This window comes from Hyperolius riggenbachi, chromosome 1, assembly GCF_040937935.1.
Source record: "Hyperolius riggenbachi isolate aHypRig1 chromosome 1, aHypRig1.pri, whole genome shotgun sequence".
Classification (NCBI taxonomy): Eukaryota; Metazoa; Chordata; class Amphibia; order Anura; family Hyperoliidae; genus Hyperolius; species Hyperolius riggenbachi.
This window is the reverse complement of record NC_090646.1, coordinates 261,365,598-261,392,303: the sequence shown is the minus strand read 5'-3', so window position 1 is coordinate 261,392,303 and position 26,706 is coordinate 261,365,598. Positions and strand designations below refer to the sequence as shown.

The 26,706-nt window shown below is 40.4% G+C and overlaps 1 protein-coding gene across 3 annotated transcripts in view; it reads left to right on the top strand.

Moving 5' to 3' along the window:
* ADAMTS3 (ADAM metallopeptidase with thrombospondin type 1 motif 3) overlaps window positions 1-26,706 on the top strand; it is a 267,310-nt gene that overhangs the window by 151,066 nt on the left and 89,538 nt on the right. For 2 of the 3 annotated variants that reach the window (XM_068233398.1, XM_068233397.1), the window contains exons 5-11: window positions 6,221-6,411; window positions 15,588-15,671; window positions 16,688-16,844; window positions 16,947-17,052; window positions 21,537-21,680; window positions 24,278-24,410; window positions 24,533-24,646. In XM_068233398.1, coding sequence (XP_068089499.1) covers window positions 6,221-6,411; window positions 15,588-15,671; window positions 16,688-16,844; window positions 16,947-17,052; window positions 21,537-21,680; window positions 24,278-24,410; window positions 24,533-24,646 — 929 coding nt within the window. Of the gene's footprint in view, window positions 1-5,373; window positions 5,863-6,220; window positions 6,412-15,587; window positions 15,672-16,687; window positions 16,845-16,946; window positions 17,053-21,536; window positions 21,681-24,277; window positions 24,411-24,532; window positions 24,647-26,706 lie in introns of those variants that run through there. The other variant, XM_068233399.1, reaches the window with a different exon arrangement.

The window sequence follows — 26,706 nt, the reverse complement described above, 5'->3', positions numbered from 1 at the left end:
GTTGTTGCTCCCAATATTCTCTTAGACAACCTCTGAGGCCATCACGGAACAGCTGTATTTGTACTGACATTAGATTACACACAGGTGCACTCTATTTAGTCATTAGCACTCATCAGGCAATGTCTATGGGCAACTGACTGCACTCAGACCAAAGGGGGCTGAATAATTACGCACACCCCACTTTGTAATTATTTATTTGTAAAAAATGTTTGGAATCATGTATGATTTTCGTTCCACTTCTCACGTGTACACCCCTTTGTATTGGTAATACTTTTGCAAACCACTGTATTTCATTTCTGACAAAATCTTGTCAGAACTGGAAGGAATTGTTGTTAGAAGAAAATGGTGAGCTTCTGAGAGGAAGTGATGTCGAGATAAGTATGTAATATTCATTTGTAGGTACATTTTTAGGTACATCATGTGTCAGATTCCCTTTAACCATCTTAGCGGTATGGACGAGCTCAGCTCGTCCATCACCGCCGATGGCTGCCGCTCAGGCCCTGCTGGGCCGATTTTGTTCAAATAAAGAGCAGCACACGCAGCCGGCACTTTGCCAGCCGCGTGTGCTGCCCGATCGCCGCCGCTCTGCGGCGATTCGCCGCGAGCAGCGGCGAAAGAGGGTCCCCCCAGCCGCCCGAGCCCTGCGCAGCCGGAACATATAGTTCCGGCCAGCGCTAAGGGCTGGATCGGAGGCGGCTGACGTCAGGACGTCGGCTGACGTCCATGACGTCACTCCGCTCGTCGCTATGGCGACGATCTAAGCAAAACAAGGAAGGCCGCTCATTGCGGCCTTCCTTGTTTATTCTGGGCGCCGGAGGCGATCGGAAGAACGCCTCCGGAGCGCCCTCTAGTGGGCTTTCATGCAGCCAACTTTCAGTTGGCTGCATGAAATAGTTTTTTTTTAATTTAAAAAAAACCCTCCCGCAGCCGCCCTGGCGATCTTAATAGAACGCCAGGGTGGTTAAGGAGTGCATTTAGTTGTTTTCAATGTGCAGCATGGTGGCATAGTGGTTAGCGCTCTTGCCTTGCAGCACTGGGTCCCCAGTTTGAATCCTAGCCAGGTCAACATCTGCAAGGAGTTTGTATGTTCTCCCTGTGTTTGCGTGGGTTTCCTCTGGGCCCTCCGGTTTCATTCCACATCCCAATAACATACAGATAAGTTAATTGGCTTCCCCCTAAATTAGCCCTAGACTACAATAACTACACTACACAATACATACATAGACATATGACTATTAGATTGTGAGCTCCTCTGAGGGACAGTTAGTGACAAGACTATATTCTCTGTACAGCGCTTACAAGCGTAAGATGTTGGCGCTATATGAATACTTAATAATTATAATGTGCAAAAATCGAAACAACTCATGAAACTACACATCAAGCATTTATGAATGAAATGATGCTTCACAAATAACATGAATTTGCATGCACACATTCAAAAAGGAACACTATTATGGAAAACAAAATGCATGTAAACACATAAGAAATGTACATTTCTTCCAGAATAAAATAATTAGATGTTACTTTTTTCCTATGTCATTTACAGTAAGTTGTAAAAATCTGACAGGTTTTGGACCAGATAATCTACTTGTGGGGGATTCTCAGTATTTTCTTTATTTGGAAATGGGCAAGAGATAGACACAAAAAAATTTCCAAAAACCAACACAGCCAATAGTTATTCTCCTGATTGTGGTCAGCTAAACAGAAAGGAAGACCACAATACTGACATCTGTCCAAAGTTCTGGTCGTAAATAACTGGATCAGACTTCATAAGGCAAATGTTCCCACAATTTTTTAAAGAGACTCTGAAGTTTCAAAAAAAGTCTTTTTATTTAACAAATATGTTTAATATGTTAGCCCTAACTAAACCGCCGCATTCCCGATGCTGTACACTATCTAAATTCCCCAAAACTCCAAAGGGGGGCAATCCGGGCAGCACTTCTGTGAGAGGCAGAGCTATGAGCCGCAGCTCTGCCTCTCAGCCCATCTGTCAGCCCGGATCGCCGCCTCTCCCCCGCCCCTCTCAGTCTTCCTTCACTGAGAGAGGCGGGGGAGAGGCGGAGAGCTGCCGCTGACAGACGCGTGTGAGGCAGGGCTGCAGCTCATAGCTCTGCCTCACACGGAAGCACTTAGGGCAGCAAAATCCACGACCGAAAAAAGTAGTGGATTTTGCAGGGGAGAGGGAGGGCGAGTTAGGGGGGATTTAGATAGTTTACAGCAGCGTGAATGCGGCGGTTTAGTTAGGGCTAATATGTTAAACACATTTGTTAAATAAAAATACTTTTTTTTGAGACTTCAGTGTCTCTTTAATGATAATTTGGTTCTAGTGTGGTGTTACAGAAAGTCTATTCTAAGAATAGTTAGTGTTAGTAAAAGAAGTTGCAGGGGTGATGTGTATGAAAAAAAACGTTTTAACTTCTTCCCGACCGCGTCACACCGACGGGCGTGGCCGTGGCAGCAGCCCCAGGACCAGCTAACGCCGATTGGCGTAAAGTCCTAGGGCAGCAGTTTGCAGGAGATCTCGCACACGCTGCACGCGCATCTCCTGCCTGGTGGGTGGAGCGGAGCTGTCCCCCTGGGGCACATGAGAGCGATCGGCTCTCATAGGCAGAAGCCTATGACAGCCGATCGCCATTATTGGCTGGCTTGCAGGTGGGAGGGATCAATGAAAGAAAAAAAAAGAAAATAGTAAAAAAAGAAAGAAAAATAATAACATAAATATTTATTTTAAAAAAATAAACAGAGAGCTCTGTTGGTGGGGGGAAAAGGGGGGGGGGGGGTCACTCGTGTACTGTGTGTGCGGCCCTGCAGCTTGGCCTTAAAGCTGCAGTGGCCATTTTAACAATAAAAGACCTGGTCTTTAGGGGGGTTAGCACTGCAGTCCTCAAGAGGTTAAGTACTCTAATAATTTTTGAGCATCTGCTTCATACCTCTCTCTTGCCTTTACAGAAGGATGAAGTGACCTTCTTGGCCTCACAGGTGGCTTAACCTGTTCATCTGAATCATTTTGGCAAGCATTTAATTCATCTTCTATTTTCTGTGAGTCCATGTCTAATACATCCAGAGAATAAGACATGCTGTACTGCGGCAGATATGCTGCTTGCAAACTGTGAGCTAGAAGGAATTTCAGTAATACAACTGCAAATTCAGATAGACTACAATCTCTTAATACACTGTGGCAAAAGATTGTAGTCAGAGACATAGCTACCATAAAGAATGACCCAAGCTTTTCAATTTTGGATGCTACAGTTCCTGCAATACCTTCGAATGTGATACTCATAGCAAGTTTAAGGACGCCATCCGCGCCCTCTGTTTACTTATGCCGGGTCTTCGCTCTGTTACCGGCCCCCGGTCAGCTCCCGACTTCACAGCCCGGTTTGGGCTCTCATTCCACAAGTAAAATGGCCGCCGGAGGTTGCGGCGGCTGTGCAGTCCGCATAGACGCGAGTGCAGCTGCGCAGCTCTTGGGCTCCTCCCACTGCGTCCTCGATACAGGCTGTCTCCTGTGCGTGGATCGGGAGGGGGGAGTCCCTAGAGCTGCGCAGCCGCACTCACGTCTATGCGGACTGTGCAGCCGCAGCAAGCTCCGGCGGCCATTTTACTTTAGGAATGAGAGCCCGACCCGGGCCATGGGGTCGAGTGCCGACCGGGGGCCGGTAATAGAGTGGGGGACCCGGTGGAAGTAAACTGAAGGTGCGAATGGCGTCCTCCGTGGATTTAAAATAGATGCAGGTACTGAACTTTTTTTTACTTTTCACCTCTTAAATCCTTTAAGAAGACTGGAATCTACTCAGACTCTCAGGACTCAGATCATGATCCTGGGTATCAATGTCCTATTCATAAAAAAACCACATCCTCTTGGAAAATGTTGTGTGTTTAAACAAATGTCGTTTGAGGAGCACAAGTCCTTCTGCAGAGACCACAATATTTGCTATAGATGCTGTGCATCTACTGACCATTTTGCTAAGGATTGTAAAGTTCCTGTCCATTGTACTGAATGTAACAGTGACAACAAACACATAACTGCCAATGATCCTGGTTCTTCAAAAGAAATTCTACAAACTGCTCACACCTCAAAGGCCACACCAAGTTATGGTGGGGAGAATACTGAGGAAAAGGCTGCACCAGTGTCCACAAAATGTACTGGGGTAAGTGGAAATTGACTCCACAGGAAGTCTTGCAGTAAAATATGTCTGGTCAAGGTATTTCCAGAGGGAGACTCACAGAGTGCAGTGAAGATTTATGCCATCCTTGATGACCAGAGCAATTATTCATTGGCAAGTCCAGAATTATTTGACTTCTTCAATATTTAAGGAGAAACCTGTCCTTACACTTTACAAACGTGTTCAGGCCTAGTTAAGGTGTCTGGAAGAAGAGCACATGGCTTTGTGAGACAGCATCTGAAGCACATAGCCAGCTACATCCCACCGCTTGATGATAATGCAAATATTTTCATTCTTTAAGGCAGAGATATCCCAAGAGTCCATAAGGTGCATCAGCAATGCAATGGCCCAAATGATGTCCCTCATGCACAGAGATTAGACTTTGGATTGGTTATTTTTATAATAGGAGATGTTTGCTTAGAGTTCAAGAGTCCTATAATGTGTACTCACACAAGACCAGCATCAAGGAAACAGGATGCACATTTCACTTATTCAAACATCCATGTAATTTACAAAATTAGGACAGATTCAGTTTAAAGACTTAATGTGGTGTACTACATCAACTAAGTTATGAAATCACTTCTCATCAAGACTTTGACACTAGGTTCCAAATCACTTGTGATGACAATGGGACAGCTACTTTTATTGAGGATTGGGAATTAATCAGGCAATAAAATATTCTTCCAAGATGAAACTAACATATGGGAAACTCCACTACCAGCTGATTTACACCTAAAGTCTATAACATGGAAAGAACTCTGAAGGTTCTAGAAGATGTCAATGTTTTACTTAGTCTGTCTTACACCTCCTTTCAGCTGAAGATTTTCACCCAATCTGAGGGAGTGGCCTGATGTTTTAGAGACTACTGAGCTGCATCCTCTCTCTTGTGGTGGAAGGCTCATCAAAGATCTGCATTCTAGAATTTATGTTATTGTTTTATGTCTTTTGTTCTCTCTCTCTTTCTTGTTTTTGAAAATCCAGGGAACATGTCTTCATATTTATAGTTTATCTTGTTTTTATACATATAATATGTCTGTGACATATGTTTAATTTTTGAAAAAATTCCAATAAAAAATTATTGAAACACATATTTATAGTTTATAATGTTAATGTTTACATTGTAATTAGAAAGTGGGGGTGTGCTGTTGTGGAGTGTGCAGTTATAGATTTGTGTCAGTTGGTGTAGTAAATCTGTTGTGCCTTGGAGTTGCATCATCTTTTTACCTATGGAAAGCTCTAAAAACATCCTTGTATGCTTTTAATGCAAGTAAAGATACTCTGAATTCTACTTGGAGTATTTTTCCATCGAATAAAAGTTCTTCTGGGTCTTCTGGAGTGTGCCTACACATAAAGAGGGAATCGGGACAGAACATGGAAAAAAAATCCTGATCTGATGTCAGTTCATGCAGATCAGCTCAAAGAAACAATTAACAAATAATAACACAACCTATACTTGCTGTCTGAGGCAGGGGGTCACATTTGTCTTTCAGTTTCTACACTTTGCAGAAAACTGAAAGACAAGTGTGACCCCTGCCTTACAGCAGCTAATGTAATTTATAGAGAAAACTGACAAATTGCGCAAGATGTCAGGTTTTTTTCTGCATGCGAAATCTGCATTAAAGTGTGACCTTGCTTATTGAATAACATGAGTTCTCAGTTGAAGTCAGTTTTTCTGTGCAGAAAACGCGTACGAAAGCCGGTAAGTGTGACCCCTGCCTAATACAATTTGTCTTGAAAAACTGAGAAATGCACAATGAATAATCTGTATTTTAATTAAATATGAGGATGGGAATTAGATTGTGGTTTGTGTGAAGGGCATCTTTTTGTCTTTTGAGACATGGTTAGATCATTGGAAGCTCTAACTAGATTGTACACCATTTTGAGTATACAATTGCCCCTGTCTATAGTGTTTTAAACCTAAAAATGTGTGTTAAAATATAGATTATTGTCATAGAACTCAAGTTTAATATATATATACTACAGTAACATGTATGCACTGATAGATGCTAAGTAGTTGTTATACAGGATATTGATATGGATGTTTATTCTTATTCCAGATTTCTATGGCCTTGATGATTTAGACAGTGTATTCAGCAGTGTTGAGAAACTAATGAATGACACCCGACGTCGCAGACATACAACTGACAATGATTATAACATAGAAGTGCTGCTTGGAGTTGATGACTCAGTTGTCAGGTTCCATGGTAAAGAACATGTTCAGAACTACCTCCTCACCCTCATGAACATTGTGAGTATCACTCCTTTCACCAATATTAGATCAATTGTATCTGTAATATGTACCATTGTCCAGTGTCAGTAATAGACTTCGCCCTCAGCCCTGAACAAGAGTATATAATCTTGAATGTTTCTTTAGCAGATCAGCATGAACAGTCATAACGTCATAGGACGTAGTGGTTCGTAGTGGACGTAGTGGTTCACAATCTATGATTGGAGACATGTTTGTTTGTTACAGTGCAAGCATCTTGCTACCTGTTCTCCTTACATAGTATTCAAAGTGAAACTTTACTAGAACCACCCCAGGCTGTAGGAGCTGGTTGCAAGCAGAGGGAAACCCTGTAGGAAGTTTGATTTCCTTAAACTCTTATACCAGCTTGCTATATCCATCAACAGCCATCAACTGTCTTGAGTTTTAAGTGGGTAGGCTGTGCTTCGCATACTGACCTACTAGAGTACTAATTAAATGGGGCAGTGTTTTATGGTGCTATCTGAGCACCCCCAAATTGAAGGCATCACATAAGCTCTTCTGCTCCAAATAATATGTTCAGGGCTCTACAACTTTTAAAGTCAGCTAGGCTTTGTAGAGCTCATTCCCACACCAACTGATGGATGTGACAAGTTACGTCAGCCAGTTGCAAGGCTCAACTGAGTCTATAAATAGAAGTGTAACTGGAAGGATGAAGTTAGTTGGGTGGAAAGAGCAAAAATAAGACAGACCTTCTACATAGACTGATCATGCAAGACAACAACACTGCAATCACTAGTATAGGAGCCAGGCTATAATTAATGCTGAGAGGAGACTACAACCTACAAGACAGGGGCTAGATTGCTATAAAAGTGGAAGATAAAAAAGGGGTTCTTAGAGAGTAACATCAAATCTAGCAGGTTTAAGATAAAATATGACAACAAGCAGTGTTTTTATTGACTCAACTTTTGCACACTTTGGGATGATTTATAAAGGATGCTGAGGGACTCCTGGAGACATTAAAAGTGACAGGGGCCAGATTGCTTCAATTTTAGAGTACTAGAAACCCTTCCACAGTGGGCCAGAGACTGAAGAGCTTACAAAGAGCTGTAGGCAATGTTGCTTCATCTAGTAAGGCGCCACTACCACCTGCTGAATATTACAGTGAGCTGGTATAAGAGTTGGGGGAGGGGTGATCTGAACTCCCACACTCTGCTCATTACCAGCTTCTGTCCCTTTTGGGTGGTGCTTATATAGCTCTATGGGGAAATCTTGGTAATATAACATATTCAGCACCATGGAAAGCTTCCTGGGCTGCAGTCATTGAGCAAGTAAAGAAAAAAAAGTCACATACTTACCTATGGACAGGAAAGGTTCTGCATCTAATAGAGCCTTCCCTATGTTCTCTTGCTGCCCTCATTACAGCATTGTCAAACCAATTGTGCGTACGTGACCAATTGATCAACTACATATCTGTGAGCCCATGGGAGACTTCAGAATCAGTTGTGTCCCTGAGTACTTCTGAAGATGGGCAGCTCCATTTTGCGCATGTATGAGGTTGCTTACATGTTCATGCACAGTACAAAGCTGCCCATCTTTGGTAGCACTCAGGTACACAAGTGCTTCCGAAGCCGCCGGAGGAAGCAAATTCAATGGGGGTGACGGCACTGGAGCGAGGGGTACAAGAGAGGACAGGGAAGGCTCTATAGGACCCAGAGCCTTCCCTGTCCATAGGTAAGTATCTAACTTTATTTTGCCTTTACACTCACTTTAACACATAGTGGAGCATAGTCATGATGCTCCTGAGATAAACCTTTGCTGAATGAGGCAGGCTTACTGCAATGTTACTGACTCAGCCAGTCAGACTCTTTTTCCACTCCCATCTATGTATACTCAAAGCTGCTTTCATCCATATGTCCCTTGTTTGCCTATGTAACTTGTTTCTAAAACATTCACAGTGCTACAGTGGTCTTTTATATAATGATTGTAAATGCTAACAATCTGCCAGTGTTTAGTGCCAAGAGGAGAAAACTACAAACTGTACAAAGTCATTTAATTAGGCCTGGCAAAGAAATTGAGCAATGTTGCTACATCGCTGTGACAGCTCTAAAAGTTCTGTCCAAATGTGAACCATACTGCTTTGCATACGCTTGTGCTTATGAGAATGTTTATATTTTCTCATTTCTGTGCAGCACACACTACTTGCAGATATACTCATTTACAATAGCAAAGTTAGCTTTCCAAAGTGGTAATCCTCTCTCCCTGTTAGCCAGTGCCAGTACATGGGAGTCACTGGCTCCCTTATGATAATCACAAAGTGGCAGATTGTCTTGGTAGGTTCATACTGGATTACTTATGTACCAATAATGCTGGTGAATTACTGTTCCAAAAAGCTTCACTGTACTGCTTTCTAACATCTAATCAGCTGCAGTAAAACACCATTGTTCTTCAATGGACATGTACATCAAATACATTGCTGTGAATTATGTGGGTATCACAGATATCCTGTATTCTGGATCAAAACCAACATTAGACCTCCTCTGATATGACTTTACAGCACACGCTCAGCAAGAACTAATAGGACTCCATTTAAGCAATCCCCTACAAATTCCTCATCAGTAGCTCATTAGAAAAAAGTAAAAAATGAGCTTGTTATTTACATGGCATATTATCTTGTGTTATTTTAATGTGGAGTATTTCTGCATTGGAACTGTTAGTCCAGACACTTTTTTTTTGCTGCTGTATGTGTCTTTTTTTTGGACAGACTTCACTATAATGTGTCACCAACCCCAGGAAGTGTAAAAATAATATTTTAATAAAGCCAGCAAGGGTTATAAACATAGGAGGTCTCTTTGTTTTGCATTCTATTGTGTTCCTGTTAGATTCCATTACATCCTAGGGAACTCAGTGCAATTAAGAGTTAAGACCAATCTCCACTGTGTGCAATAGTTAAAAAAAATACAGTTTAGTCTGGAGTATGTCGACCATTCTCATTCTTTATCTGGAAAACTCCATATAAGCTAATCATTGCTGGTTATCATTGCAAGGGCGACCGAGCGAGCCTATGCAAATATTTATCTATACACCAAACAAATGAGCATTGGTGATGCTAACAAGAACTAATGAATATGTGTGCAGTCCTTGCAGAACACATGCAGGTCCTTCATTTATGGCCAAAATAAACCTTCAGTGGAGCTCATTGATAAAAGCTATAAACATTTCTTCTTGGCTGTATATACCCAAATGTGAGTTTGTCTTTTGTGGTATTAGATACACATTGTTTAATTGCCAGCTGAATTTCTTGGAAATCCATTTCATCTACATGTAGGTCTTGTTACAGAATAGAATGGTGATAATGTATTCTTAGCTTGCTAATAACCTTCCAATGAGAAAAGCAACTTTCCTTTCTCCAGTGTTTTCTTACTTTCCTGTGATACTAGATGCTGTAGATAACCTCCACTTTCTTGCAGTGTAAAGGGAACATGGTTCTTGTTAGCTATAAAGAAGCTGGAACTGTGGTATTGTTTTTCTGACTATAATAATCTCCAGACACATGAACACAAGATGGGGAACAACTGACTGTCGCAAGCTCTTTACAGACTTTGAAAAAGAATGCAATATTTTACAAGATGTGACCTAGTCTTCCACCCCCATTTTGTAATTGTTTTTAATGTATAAATAACAGTCATATGCCCTCAAAGTCATATCCCTCTCAAAGCTTTGCAGAGATAATGAGGTGCTAAATGACATTCATTGACTCAGTTGATCATCCAATAGAGATGGTGCCTGGAATTTTGGAATCAGATTAAAGCAGTCATTTGATATGTTTCTGTAAAGGTACTTTTTTTCTTTTTCTTAAAAAGAGCACCAAAAAAGAGCAGCATTACAAATGATTACCCGGTCACATTGTAGAATATAAAGCTTATTGCAGATGTATATAGCAGCGGCATATTTTGTGTCACTTTTCAACTACAGTGGCAGATTATACAAACAATAACATCATACAAACAAGGCAAAAACAGACCATGCACTGTTATGCAGCATACCTAATAGTATAGCAAGATAAAGCAAAGCACTATGTAGCAACTGTGACAGACTTAAAGGGATGGTCCTGATTATACAAGTCTAAAGAAATTAATTGGTGTAAAGTAAATGGATTCAGCAAGATGTGGTGCCTTGACTGGGACTGAGGCATAGAGAATGATACCCAGTTGGATCAGTAGCTAAATGACATGACATGGCTCACATTATATGCTTTTCTGTTGCAGTGAGTTTTCAGCTTGTGACTGAAGATCTCGGGCAATAGCAAGTGCTGATGCTGAATGAAATGTTCAAAGGAATACAAAGAAAAATGTCCTAAATACAGGTGTGGGTGGAGGTGACTTAAGTAGATAAGCCCAGGTCAGTGGTGTAGGAACCACCATAGCCATGATGAGCCATAGTCATAGTCCTTCAGCAGACCCCCTGAAATGCAGAGTGGCAAGCAGAATGGAGGTGAGAAATAACTTGCATCTTCAGGCTCCAGCGTCAAACCACCTTCCTCCTTGGCATTTTGTTTTCATGGCTCTAGTAATGTCTTTCATCATGTAACCCACAGGAGCCTTAAGCTCAACACACACCATACAATCTTGGTTGTTCAATCTTACCATTTTCATGTAGTATAAGAGCTTATCCAATATATCATTCAAGGTATATTCAGTCTGTTGGCCCTTATACTACATAGATTTGGTAAATCTGTGCAACCATGATTGTATGGTGTGTGTTGAGCCTTAGAGACGGTGCATGTGGAGGATGGTGGAACATTGCTTTAGGTGCAGAGAGAGGAGTTACTTCTTCTGTCCACTCCATTCGCCACTATGTAGCTTACAGGAACCTTAGAGATGTTGTCTGTGGAGGATGATGGAACATTGCTCGAATGCAGAGAGGGGAGTTACTTCTTCTGTCCACTCCTTTCACCACTATGAATGGGGAAGGGGAGTGCATTTGGCTATCTTTACTGAGGGGGCTACTTCTGGCTACCTATACTGGTGGTGGGTTTCTTCCTTGCTGCCTAATACTGGGTACCCTTCAGGCTACCTATGCTTGGGGATACCTCTGAATGCCTATACTGGAGGCGATCATCTTGCTACCAGCTACTGGTGGGTACCTATTGCTACATATACTGGGGCCTGCCTTTGGATACCAGTTACTTGGGGGGTACCTCTGCTGATCTATACTGGGTTTATATATAAGTACTAGCTAACATAATGATGTTTTTTAATAAAAGATAAAAAAACAAGAAAAATTGCACTTAACCACTTAGGTCTATCTGGACGGATATATCCCCGAGACGGATATATCCTCGAGATCAATGAATGGGAACATGGTTCCCATTCATTGATCTAAGTCCCCGGTAGAAAAACCGACGGCGTCTTTCTGCACAAAAAAAAAATTTCCCGTCCTGTTTATGGTTCCTGGAAGCGAGAGCATTTGCTCCCAGGACAAAAAAAAATTCACTGTGGCCATCTTGTGGCCAAATTAACACATATTATTACATTTAAAATTAACTATTTACCTCCCACATCACAAATTACCTAAATAAATGTTTTAATTAAAAAAAATTGAAATAAAAAAACAACAACAATATAAATAGCTACCTACGGGTCTTAACTTTTTTAATATGCATGTTAAGAGAGTATATTACTATACTTTTTTAAATTATAAGCTTGTAAATAGTGAAGGATGCAAATTGAAAAAATGCACCTTTATTTCCAAATAAAATATTGGCACCATACATTGTAATAGGGACATAATTTAAATGGTGTAATGACCAGGACAAATGGGCAAATAAAATACATGGGTTTTAATTATGGTAGCATGTAATAATTTCAAACTATAATGGCAAAAAACTGAGAAATAATTAATTTTTTCCATTTCTTTCTTAATCTTCCTGTTAAAATGGATTTAGAATAAAATAATTCTTAGCAAATGTACCACCCAAAGAAAGCCTAAATGGTGGCAGAAAAACAAGATATTGATCATTTCAGTGTGATAAGTAGTGATGAAGTTATTTACGAATGAATGGGAGGTGAAAGTCACTTGGATGCATACGGTGAAACAACACTGTAGGCTGAAGTGGGTAATTTACTGCCTAAAAATCATCAAGGAGCACAGGTGATCTTGCTAGACTGGTCTAAATTAATTGAGATAATATGCTATTGGATGGTTAGAATGTGAAACCTTAGCCTAAAATATCATTAATTTATGAATTAGTGGTTACACGCTGTGCACTACCTCACAATAAAAACTTTTTAGTTTTCACAGCAGGTGGGTTCACAAGATTGCAGTTGCACATCTTCTAATTGCTAGCTAATTTTGTAATAAACAGCTTTCACCAGCTCTTTCTTTGAATTGTCATGACCCAAGGGTTACAAAGTCTTTATTAGACATTTAAATGCTATTATAATAACAATGCACACATTTTGACTGATATTTAACAAAATTTACTATAAATAGTCTCTCTTCTGCCACATGTTTGAGTTCAATTTAAGAAAACTGCACAGAAAAAAGGTGCTCCCCTTTGATGTAGCCAAACTGTCTTGATAATGGATGTTAATAATGATCTGTTCCTTCGGATTCTCTTATATTGTTTTCTTCCACTAAACCACAGTTTATATGCGCATCATGAAAGCCTAAAGTGGTTTCCCTTGGTTTCCCAGCTTTAGTTTGTGTTTGTGTTTTTTTTACAGTTTTGTTTTTCTGCCAGTGGAAATGTTAAACTTGAAATTGATTTCAAGAATTTAAACTCAATGAGAATAAAAAAGATGCCTGCAACTGTTTTCATATATCTAGAAGTTAAAGAATTGCATACACTGTACTGAGACGCCAGCCTGTCAAGGAAATGTCCTAGTTTTTCATTTAAAGGATACCCCAACTGAAATGTGACATAATGAGATAGACATGTGTATGTACAGTCCCTAGCACACAGATAACTATGCTGTGTTCCTTTTTTTCTTTCTCTGCCTGAAAGCGTTAAATATCAGGTATGTAAGTAGCTGACTCAGTCCTGACTCAGACAGGAAGTGACTACAGTGTGACCCTCACTGATAAGAAATTCCCCTCTTTTACCTCTTTCTTGCTCTCAGAAGCCATTTTCTGCTAGGAAAGTGTTTTATAGTTGGAATTTCTTATCAGTGAGGGTCACACTGTAGTCACTTCCTGTCTGAGTCAGGACTGAGTCAGCCACTTACATACCTGATATTTAACTCTTTCAGGCAGAGAAAGAAAAAAAGGAACACAGCATAGTTATCTGTGTGCTAGGCACTGTACATACACATGTCTATCTCATTATGTCACATTTCAGTTGTGGTATCCTTTAAGAACAAAACAATGCAAAAGTGTAACTCCAATGATTTAGGGTTCAGTTAAGCAAACTTCTTTTGTTGCCAGAGGGATGTATTCACTACTACTGTAATAAGGATATAGCTGAGTTAACTTTTTCTCCAAATTCTGATAGATTTTACAACCTTGAGAAAAGTTTTTTTTTTAAATTAATTTAGCAACCAATCTTGTACATACATTAATGCATTTGTGTAATTAGCACATCAAGAAACATTATTTGAACTGCTGTAGGCTTTTTTAAGCCTTTAAAGCCACTGCTAACATGTAGCTTTGGGACTGAAGCCCATCCCTACCCAATACACATTTGCCCAGTGTGCAAAAGTGCAGTCAATAAAATGGCTTGTGGCAGCAGTTCATTGTGAAATTTTCAGAGTTGTCCCATGGTGGAGCAACCTTCATTTCAATATGTCTTGACAGCATAAAATTATTGTATTCATGTCTACTACCACTTTGTAATGATACTGCTTCCCAAATGGACAGGAGCATAACCCTGAGACATAAGACATAAATAAACAATGGCACAAAATAAACAATAAACAGTATCTAAAAGGACTTTATTAAAGTGTAACTGTCGGGCATAAAATCAAAAATCAATTCTTTATTTTTATCTGGTAATCAAGTAATAAGGATGCTAATCAGGCAATCCAAAAGTTAAAATCTCTTTTACTTTTCTTGTTTATAAATGATCATTCCCCAGTTTACCTGATTCATTTGGTACAATGCCGCACAAAGAATTTACAGGGCATGCTGGGTTGTATTTTTTTGCTTCTTTAACGCAGCATGCCCTGCAACTTCCTTTGTGTGGCAACGTACCAAATAAGAGTCAGGTAAACTGGGGAATGATCATTTATAAACAAGAAAAGTAAAAGAGATTTTAACTTTTGGATTGCCTAATTAGCATCCTCATTACTTGTTTACCAGATAAAAATATAGAATTGATTTTCGATTTTATGCCCGACAGTTACTCTTTAAACACTAGTCCTCAGGTCCGTTTAACGGGCGCTAGGTTACACCGCACGGCCGGCTACATGTGCACCGCACACTCCTGGCCGCGGGATGCCTTCTCCTAGCCATGTAAGTGCCTATGGTCCCCACGCACGCACACACACCCTGCCTCGGCCCTCCACCTGTGCAGTATGGCTTTTTCCACACACTGACACAGGAGGTTACAGACCCCTGTGGGGGGTGGGGGTTAAGTAGGATCAGTTATGTGTATAACATTTACCACTATACCACATAAAACAAACATTTCTTTTCTTGTTGATTTACAGATTGCCAGCAAGCTCTTGGTGAGCCAGAACTCCTAGGATTGTGAAGTTTGCCTTCTTAAAGCAGAAGGTATTTGCATTTATTCAGATTGGAGCGAGCTTTAAGGGTTTCTCACAGTGCATCACTGCTGAACAGAGCCGAATCATCCACAAGGCAAATCTAGGCAGTTGCCTTGGGCCTGGAGAGAGTCTAGAGGCCTGGGGGATGCTAGCCCCCACCAAATCTTAGTCTTACATACTTCTAGGAGTTCTGGTTTACAATGAGCTTGCTGGGCAACTTAATTTGTGTGAAGGTTTTAGCTTCAAAGAGCTCAGAAGTTATTTTGAAGAGACAGGTGAGACATAGGTAAGAAGAAATCAATGATGAGATATGTTTTGGGAGCCGACTCTTTTGTGGACAAAATCTGAAGGACCTAAGTAAATAATCTATTTTCCTGTGGTCTGATTATAAACATGATTTTTCTGATGAGGAATGTTGGTATTTGTTATTGCTTTACGTTAAAGACAAAACATAACAGGGTGAACTTGAGGGATCTCTATTTTTTTTAACTTCCACAACTGTCTCATTTACAGGTTAATGAAATTTACCATGATGACTCTATTGGTGCCCATATTAATGTAGTCCTGGTTCGGATGATAATGTTGGGTTATGCAAAGGTAAGAGTAGACAACAAAGCCTCAGGGACAGAAGCTTGTAGCACTGTATCACAAGTATTTTTTAAGTGCATACAGCATAATGAACATAACCTTTATAAGACTTTTTGAACTTAATAGGTACCCTTGTCACATAGAAATTTTTTTCTCAGCCAATGTAAAATGTCATACTTTATACTCAGCATGGGCCCAGCACCCGCTATTTATCGGGTGCCCAAATTTCTGCTTTTGGTGCCCGATAGCCAATATTTTGCATTAGCCCCTATGGGATGCCCAAATAGTCCATTAGCCAAAGGTGCCCACATTTTCTGCTTAACTTAAATCTGAAGTCTTTTTGTTAGGGATGGACTATGAAATATATCCTTTCTTCTTGAGAGGAAATCCAAACAGTGATTACCTTGAAAGCAACAGAATCCTAGCAGAAGCTCTGACTCTTCACACTGTGCAATGCTAACCCTAATTTATCCAGACAGGTGTATGGAAACCTGAATCAAAGTGGGAAAGTTGCCAAGAGCAACCATATTTTAGCTGTTAAAAGATAATTAATTGGTTGCTCTGGTCAACAGCCTCTCTTTTTGCTTCAATTTTGTTTGCGCCTGACCCGATAATCTGCTACTCTGATGTTCGCTTACCTATCATTGGTAGAGTGAGCAAAGAAAATTGCCCCCATAGAACACAGACAGTAAATCTATGACAGTCTGACAGAGGCGTATTGTCCCTGACTTTATCCCAAACCAAAACAATTTTGTTGGGAGCTAGGTTTTAGTTAATACACATCACTCGGAAAAAACAGCAGGTGCATTTTTTAATTGCATGAGGTTAACTTCAAAGCTAAGCAGATGTTTTTCATGTATTTAAATGTCGAAACAATTGATGTCAAATGCTAGATGTGAGTTTCCATAAAGGGTAAACTTCCTACCTACCCTCCCTCTTACATTGTATTTGCATTTTTTTTGTACCAAATAATTATACTGTTAAAAATATAACACTGGATATTATTATGTTCATTTTCCCTATAGTCTATAAGTTTGATTGAAAGAGGTAACCCATCAAGAAGTCTTGACAACGTGTGTCGCTGGGCATTCCAGCAACAGAAATCTGATCCTAATCACTCAGAACACCATGATCATGCTATATTTTTGACAAGACAAGATTTTGGTCCTGCTGGAATGCAAGGTAGTGGAGTGAAACTCTTTTTCTTTTGCTATGCAGTAAAGTAATTATTAGTATAATCTAAAGGAGGAGACATTCATTACAATTCTCTTCTTGCTATACCAGGTTATGCCCCAGTAACTGGAATGTGCCATCCAGTAAGAAGCTGTACACTGAATCATGAGGATGGCTTCTCTTCTGCTTTTGTGGTTGCCCATGAAACTGGCCATGTGTAAGAATTGTGGAATATTGTAGAAAAAGGACTATAATAGTTTTCATGTTACTTTTCACTTTTGATGCAATTGACTAGATTAAGGAGGATAACTAGTCTATTTGAATAAAAGCATAGTTGGCAGGTTATTTATGTTGGCTGAAAAAGTTCCAAGTACTTCCTTTCAGTGCTGATTCCAAATCAACTTGGAACATTAATTTCTGTTGACCCATGCTTCCCATTTGATCACGCAGATCGATGGCATCTGCTTTCAATCGAAGACAATAGTTTTGCATTTTGATATCCATAATATAATTGCCTATGTCTATGTACAACCTTAATTGATAACATGTTGCTTCAAATTATTATTATTAGTATTATTTTATATTTATATAGCGCCAACATATTCCGCAGCGCTTTACAAAGCACAATAAGACGACAAGGGGAACATAGATACAACTAACAAATATACAGCAGAGTTCCAAGCAGCACAAATATTGTTACAAAACCAGTAAACATTAGGAGGATGACCCTGCCCTTGCGAGCTTACAATCTAATGGGTAGTGGGGGACACACTAGGTAAGGGGGTGGAGGATGGATGAGGCAGTGATTCTTTGCCTCTGATTACATTGTGACAAATAAGTAAATAAAGGGCTATAGAATGTTATAAGCTTGTCTGAAAAGGTGTGTTTTAAGAGTGCGTTTGAAGATGTCCAGGTTTGGAGCATGACGTACAGGCTGTGGAAGAGAGTTCCAGATAAGGGCTGATGCTCGTGTAAAGTCCTGGATGCGAGCATGAGAGGAGGTGATCAGCTTAGAGGCCAGGAGAATTTCTTGGGAGGAGCGAAGGTTGCGGGAGGGACAATATCTTGAGATTAGTGAGGAGATGTATGGAGGAGACAACTCGTGGAGGGCTTTGTATGTTAGAGTCAGGAGTTTGAACTGGATCCTCTGGGTAATGGGTAACCAGTGGAGAGAATGACACAGTGGGGCTGCATCAGAAGAGCGTGTGGAAAGATGAGTGAGGCGGGCCGCTGCATTTAGAAGGGATTGGAGAGGAGCTAGCCTGTTTTTTGGTAGGCCACAGAGCAGGGTGTTGCAGTAGTCTAGGCGGGAGATGATTAAGGCATGAACAAGCATTTTGGTGGCCTCTTGTGTGAGGAAGGGACGGATACGGAATATATTTTTGAGCTGGAAATAGCAGGTGGTGGTTAATGAGGCAATGTGAGGTTTAAAGGAGAGCTCTGAGTCAAGTATAACCCCCAAGCAGCGGGCCTTAGTGGTTGAGGTTATTGGGGTGTTGTCTACCGTTATGGTTGCAATTGGTGGGGGTGTAGATAGCAATGGTGGAAAAATCACAATTTCCGTTTTAGTCATGTTGAGTTTGAGGAAGCGGGAGGACATGAATGCAGAAACGGCACGTAGACAGTCGGGGACTCTGGATAGTAGTGAGGACAGGTCAGGAGCTGAGAGATAGATTTGGGTGTCATCCGCATAGAGGTGATACTGGAAGCCAAAAGAGTTAATTAGTTGTCCCAGGCCACGGGTGTAGATTAAGAAAAGAAGTGGCCCAAGAACAGAGCCTTGAGGTACTCCAACAGACAGTGGGTGTGGAGAGGACTTGGTGTTAGAGAAGGAGACAGTGTAAGAGCGTCCAGAGAGATAAGAGGAGATCCAGGAATGTGCTTGTCCCTTGATTCCTAAAGATGACAGTGTCTGCAGAAGCAGAGCATGATCAACCGTGTCAAAGGCAGAGGAAAGGTCAAGGAGTATTAGAATGGAGAACTGGCCTTTGGATTTAGCTACCAGTAGGTCATTAGCAACTTTCGTGAGGGCAGTTTCAGTGGAATGGTGTGTGCGGAATCCAGATTGAAAGGGGTCAAGTAAGGAGTTGGTAGAGAGAAAGGCAGACAATTCTGAATGGATGTGACGTTCCAGCAGTTTAGAAGCAAAGGGGAGGAGCGAGACAGGATGGTAGTTGGATAGAGAAGTTGGATCAAGAGAGGGTTTTTTGATTAGTGGTGTGATGATAGCTTGTTTGAATAAGGAAGGAAAAGTGCCAGTGGAGATAGAAAGGTTGAATAGAGTTGTTAGAGCGGGATTAAAGGAGGAGGAAAGCTGGGGGATTAGATGAGAGGGAATGGGGTCCAGGGCACAGGTAGTGAGATGCGCTTTGGAGATTAGTGAGGAAAGACACTGATCAGTTAGTGTGGTGAAAGATGTTAGAGTGGGAGACTGGTCTTGTGGAGCGGGGGGGGAGGCAGTTAGTGGTGGGTGAGGGTGCAGGCGGACAGAAGGAATTTATAGGTGACGGCTGTGCTGGTAAAAATGGTTGCGCGTTAAAGCTATTACGTATTGCATCAATCTTGCTTGTAAAGTATGATGCAAAGTTGTCGGCTGACAGACATGTGGTAGGGGGAGGAGGTGGGGGACGAAGTAGGGAGTTAAAGGTGTTGAATAATTGTTTTAGGTTATTGAGACTGTAAGGAAATGAGCGAGGAGAAATAAGACTGCTTAGCAGAAGTGAGGGCATCCCTGAGCTCCTGCATAGTTTGTTTATAGTGATTGAAGTCTTCTACAGCAGTGCTTTTTCTCCAGCATCTTTCTGCCACCCTGGAGTGCCTTTTCAGCTGTTTGATTTGTTCAGTGAGCCAGGGCTGCCGGTTAGTTTGGCGGGGGCGGGTGGTGGTGAGTGGAACGGCTGAATTCATGGCAGAGGAGACTACATTAAATAAGTAACTGGATGCTGCCTCAGGGTCAGTGTAGGAAGACAGGGTACTTAGAGGTTGCAAGGCCTCAGTCAGGGAATTCACATCCAGGTTGCGGTAATTCCTGCGCATGACTGTATGGTGTAGTGTTGGAGGAGTTGACGGTAGAGAAGAAGTGATTGAGAAGATAAGAAGGTTGTGGTCTGAGAGGGGAAGCGGAGTGTTATGAAAGCTTGAAATAGAACAGAGGCGGGTAAAGACAAGGTCAAGAGTGTGGTCGTCTTTGTGGGTGGAAGTGGAGGACCATTGGGCGAGGTCAAACGAGGAGGTGAGAGAGAGCAGTTTGGTGGCAGTAGGGCAATTAGTATCGATGGGTATATTAAAATCTCCAATGATGATAGAGGGTATATCAGTGGAGAGGAACTGGAGAAGCCATGCTGAAAAGTGATCAATGAAAGTAGAGGCTGGACCGGGCGGGCGGTAGATAATAGCAATCTGAATGTGGTATGGAGAGTAGAGACGGACAGCATGAACTTCAAAGGATGAGAGTGCGGGCAGTGGTGTGAGTGGCTTAAAGGAACAGTGTTCAGAGAGGAGGATCCCCACCCCCCCCTCCATGTTTGTGGCCAGGTCTAGGGGCATGACTAAATTTTAGACCACCATATGATAGAGCAGCTGGAGACACCGTGTCTGATGGAGTTATCCATGTTTCAGTGAGCCCCAGGAAGGTGAAAGTGTTGGAGATAAACATGTCATGAATAAAGGCCAGTTTATTACAAACGGAGCGGGAGTTCCATAGAGCCCCAGATATGGGGAGGGGAGAGCTGGGAAGAAGGGGGATGTCAATAAGATTGTAGGTGTTCTGGGAGGGGAGGTGGTGAGGTTTGTTATTGGTGGAATGAGTTGTAGTCTGAGCAGTGTGAGGTCTAGGAGTGGGCCCTGGGTTCGGTGATATGTCCCCAGAAGCCAGAAGGAGTAGTAGGCAGAGCAGAGAGATGTGGTGGTGGGACTTGTGTGTATGCAAGTTAGGTTTAGTGAGAGCAGAGGAGGGGTAGTGTGAGCACAGAAATAGGAATAGTTCGTGGCTAGAGAAAAGGGGAGACGATAGCAGAGAGGGAGCAATCTGTATGGTGTTCAAATAGCACTTTCAATGCTAGAATCCCAGATGAAGTCTTGGCCAGGACACTATCTGCATGGAGTTTGTATGTTGTTTTCTCATTAATATGGATTTGTTTTACTTCCACATTACAAAAAAAACATAATACTGTAGCAGGCTGATTTTCTTTCCCTCAGACTGGCTCTAGAATGTTACAAGGATATTACATTATGGACCTCTCTGAGGAACAGAGGGTAAAAATTGTTTTCTGTAAAGCACCATGGAAAATATGTCACTGCCATAAAGATGCATTGTAAAAACATAACTGGCATTGGCAGCTATTTCATTAACTTTTCTCCTGAGTTTTCTTCCTGAAGATAATTTTTCATCTCACCTTCAACATTTTTTTTCTGCACCTAACAAATGAAAAGAATACCAAAGAGTGGTGAAAGGGTAATATCAAACCTATTACAATCTGTTTGCTTGCTGGGGGTTTAAAATTATGTTCTTGATAAGATGTGAAAAAAAATCTCCATTCAGAAAACTCCTGTGAGAAAAAGGAGTTAACATAATATACATAGCTATTGGCTTAAGAACACCATACCTGTTTGTTTGTTTGTTTGTTCTTACTTTCTTTTGTTGTTGTTGTTGTGTAGCAGTACAAAACTGAACCTGTCATAACCGTGTATTTATGAATCCAGTCTAGGAATGGAACATGATGGGCAAGGAAATCGATGTGGAGATGAAACAAGTATGGGCAGTGTTATGGCCCCTCTTGTGCAGGCAGCATTTCATCGCTATCACTGGTCTAGATGCAGTGGCCAAGAGCTAAAAAGACATATACAGTAAGTGATTTTTTTTAATTTATAAGTTCTCAGAGTAATTGTGAGGTTTTTTTTCATATGCTAATGTCAGCCTATCAAGCATATCGGTGACTTTAACTGGTTGCCTAACTAAAAATGATTCTCTTTCTAATCTAAACAACATCCAGGATTAAATTATATGCTCCAATTTCACAGTCCAGAAATGGTATCAAAACACTGCTTGGCATCTTTTGGGGCTTTCTGCACACCCACCTCTTGTGTTTATTAATGATTTTACAGCATTCCTCTCTGTTGGTTTATAAGTGATATGCTGTTCACAGCTGCCCTGCATTCTTCTTTTAGCATACATATGCTCTTACTACAAATATGTTGTCCGAAGAAGTTGGTCTTTGATCACGAAACACATTAATTGCTCTTTTCTTACTTGCTGAGGTTCTATACTGGTTTTGTTCAAGTCATTACGTTACCGTTTTTATCCCTGTACTGGTTGTGTACCATTATCTTCAATTACTTGGGTTCTTAACCTCCCTGGCGGTAAGCCCGAGCTGAGCTCGGGCTATGCCGCGCAGGGGGAGATCTCAGCCCCTGGTGGGGCAATTTTCATTTTGTAAATTGCTGTGCGCGCAGCCAGCACTTTGCTAGCCGCGCGCACATCTTGATCGCCGCCGCTCAGCGGCAATCGGCCGCACGCAGCGGCTGAAGAGGGCCCACCCCCGCCAGAGCCCTGCGCTGCCCGGATCAATGAGTTCCGGGCAGCGCTATGGGCTGGATCATGTGTCCCTGACGTCAGGACGTCGGCTGACGTCCATGACGTCATCCCGATCGTCGCCATGGCGACAGGAGAAGCCAAACAGGGGAACGCGTTGTATACGCTTTCCCCTGTTTGCTATTGTTGCCGGCGGCGATCGGACTAGAGGGCCACATGCGCCCTCTAGTGGTGTTTCATGTAGCTACCACTCTGGTAGCTTTACATGAAACTTTAAAAAAAAAATAAAAAAAAATTGGAATTCTGCAATTTTTGCAGAAAAAATTAACCGCCAAGGAGGTTAATCAAGACTTGATGTATAGATTGATTCCCAATTTTAAGCACCAACAAATGCATTTGTCAAGCATTGTTTGTTAAAGTGTACTTCTGGCCAAATTATTTTTTCCAGCAAAATATTCAGCTATAGCCTTTCTTGTATGTACACAGAATTTCATTCAAAATAAGTGTCGTATTTTGAGAAAGACAAATTATGCATTATCGGTGCCGCCATCTTGCTTCTCTTCCTGAAGCCCTCTGTGTACACCTGAATAATATGTAACTACATTGAATAGAGAAAAAACTGACAATATCCACCTTCTACATAAAATGATACAATGAAAACAAACCTACAATGAGGTTTTCAATGGACACCATATTTCATCATAAATACAAAACAATATACACCTTTTCAGTGCTTTGGTAACAAAGGCAACATCATCAGAGGTATTGTGTCAATGTAGTAAATCATGGACCATTAAGGAGCACATAGTTTCTGGCACTTGTATGACAAATTATTGTTTGGGTAGTCTCGTATACACATCCAAGCACTGCCACGTGAAATTTTGTGCCCAAACCACCAGTCTCGCGGGCCAGGTGTAGAGGGTGTCTGTCACCGTTTGCAGTGTTAGACTTATTTTCATCGTATCATTGTATCACTTCAATAATATGTCATCAAGTTCATGAATACCAGCATGCTGTAGTGCCAAACAATATAATAGTTTGCTGGCACACCCCCTAGCAGAAAAGAGGGGATTGTACATCATGAGCTCTCACACTCCTCTGCCTACTTGGCAAGCAGAAAAGCCCAGGCTCTATTCTTGAGGAGGTGGAGCAAACACCTGCCAATGTGTAGATATAGAAACAGGTATGTTTTAAAAAAACAAACAAACAAACAAACAAACAAACAAACAAAGAAAAAACCCTGCCACATGATTATATCTTTTATTTAAGTAAAATATTAGTCTTAACATATTCCACACCAGGGGCCATATGAAATTCACTTTTTCACCTAAGTTTTCTCCTAGGAGATTTTTCATCTTTGATTTAAACTAACTTTCCAGCACCTTTCAACTAAAAAGTACCAAAAAGTAGGTGAAAAAGTACTATAAAAATTATTTTGAGTATTGTTTTGCTTTCTGATGGCTTAAAAGACATTTTATTGTTTAAAAAAGTTTAAAAATATCACCTAGGAGAAATCTATGGAGAAAAAAATTATGGCATAAAACTTAATTCTGTATACTTCTGATTTCATTGACTCTTTACTTTGAGACATTAAAATAAAAGTTTAAAATATATGATATCAATTATTCCACTGATCTATATTCATTTCTGCATAGACATTTTTTAAAGAATTCAACCTGGAGGTGTTTAAGTCTTGATACTGTTTAAAAGCTCTAAAATATTTTAATATTCTTTATTTGATGTTAGAATATATACAGACTAGCTCATCCAGTTTGTGAAGACAATGCTTAAAATGATTTAAAAAATATGTTTGTATTAAAAGTTTAATGTAGGATTAGTTTTAGCTTGTAGCGTTACTTTCAATGCCAAAAGTAGCCTGGAAAATATTTTTTGTGTTTATTGTGTATTTCAGTTTGTATGATTGTCTTCTGGATGACCCATTTGAACATGACTGGCCAAAACTTCCAGACCTCCCTGGGATAAATTATTCTATGGATGAACAGTGCCGATTTGACTTTGGTGTGGGCTACAAGATGTGCACAGCAGTACGCTATATATATTACATGTGTGCTTTAAAATTTCACTTCTACATGTGGTTCTCTTTAATTCTCTATGGATCTCTACGTATAACTATGAGTTAATCATAGATGTGTATATGTTTTTACAGTTCCGTACATTTGACCCCTGCAAACAGTTGTGGTGCAGCCATCCTGATAATCCTTACTTTTGCAAAACCAAGAAAGGTCCTCCACTTGATGGTACAGAATGTGGTCCTGGAAAAGTAAGTGCATTTTAATGTAGAATGAAATGACTGCTGCAAAGCAACTGTTTATATTTATGCTTTATTGACCTTTGCACTCTTTTGTGATCCTATTGCATGTTTTCCAACATTGGTGGCCTCCCTTTTAGCAATCTGATGAGAAAGATATTACTTTGTCAAGTGCTATTAAATTTCATGCAGCATATTGATGTTGGACATCTTCAGCTTGTCCTACCTCCTCTCCAACATTTGTTCGAACCATAATGACAAATCGTAGAATGTAATAAATGATTCAGGATACCCATTTGTACCTTAACTATCCTAATTTGAGCCTCAGAAACTTTTTCTGTAACTATATATTGCTGTATATTGGTACATAACCCCTTACCCGGTGATGTTTAGCCTTCTGCCCCCAAAACTGGAAGATCACGTGATGTTCCTGCAGTGCTCACCTCACAGAAAGAAAAAAATTCACACAGTGATTCACTTTGTCAGCAGTAAAAATGCCGACATCACTGGTCAATTTAATAATATAAATCAGGGTGAGGTAAGATTTTACAATGGACGACCATGGACTAAGTAATTAAAGGACCACTATCATGAAAATGGTAAAATTTAACATACACATAAAAACATACAAATAAGAAGTACATTTCCTTCAGAGTAAAATGAGCCATAAATTAAGTTTCTCCCATCTTGCTGTCACATTCAATAGGGAGTAGAAATCAGACAGATCTGTCAGGTTTTGGACAAACGCATCTCTTCATGGGTGGTTCTCAGTGTTTTCTTTATTTTCAAAAGCACTTAGTGAATAGCAGTTGCTCCGTCCAACTGCTAAAAAAGTTTGTAGCAAGCAGGGAAGCTGGCCAGCATCTTTATATAAAACCTTTTAAAGGAGTGACTTTATAAAGAATAAAGGCCATGCTGTGAATCCCCCATGAAGAGATGGACGAGACCAAAATCTGACAGTTCTGTCAGATTTCTACTATCTACTGTAAGTGACAGCAACATGGGAGAAAAGTAATGTATTGCTCATTTTAATCTGGAAGAAACATACTTGTTATTTGTATGTGTTTACATACTGTATATTTAAAATTTTACAATGTTTCGCAATGGTGATCGTTAATACATTTAATTACCTCTGACAATTCCCATATAAGTTACCCATACTATATAAAATACATTTGTAGATCAGTATTTCTTTATTTGTGGTAAAGAATACTTTGTCTAGAACTTTCACCTGCTTTGCCCTCTTACTAAATCTTCTAACAACTATTCCCGGTCAGACAAATATAAGCATACTTTTAATAGAAGGCTGCTTTATTCATAGTGCCCTGCATTTCAGTAACAACCTTGAAATGTATTTCTATTCGGCTTGGCTGCTAGCAGTGTCATTCCACATAAGCAATCACTTTGCAGGCACCATCCTAAAATAACATAACTTTAACTTAAATGACATCACATTGGTGGCATCAAATGCACATCCTACCTGCCAAATTTAGTTTTCTGCAGCTTTACTGAAGGTTTGTGTGCCATTATTGAATGACATTTTTATTGCTACTAATCACATGGATATTCCCATTTTTATAAGGATTCATTAAATCACATCTTACATTCTTATTGCAATTTTTTACATTGATTCCCGTATTTGGTAACTGTTGGATTATTGTTTTTGCAGACTTTCATTTTTCTTTTCACATTTACATAGTACTGTACATCTGTGCTTTATGATAGTCTAGAGTACAATTTGCAGTGTGCTGTACTTTTTTGGAATAGTAAAATTTTCTCAATACAAAATATCACCTAATGGTAAAGACTGTAGAAATCTGCACATAAGACCATATGTACCGGAAGAATGTATGTGTGTGTGTTTTTTTATTTTTTTATTTATTGTGTTTCTGCTAAAAGCTATCACCGAAAGAGGCTTTCAAACTGAATGAAATAAGATAGGCCAATTGAAGGCTAAAATAGGCAATTTTTATGAGTCCCTTTAGAATGAATCTGTCTTATTTAGGAATAACTCCAGAAAACAAGCCAGATAATAAAACTTTTGAATTAAGTTAAGATGGTATCCTTATTCC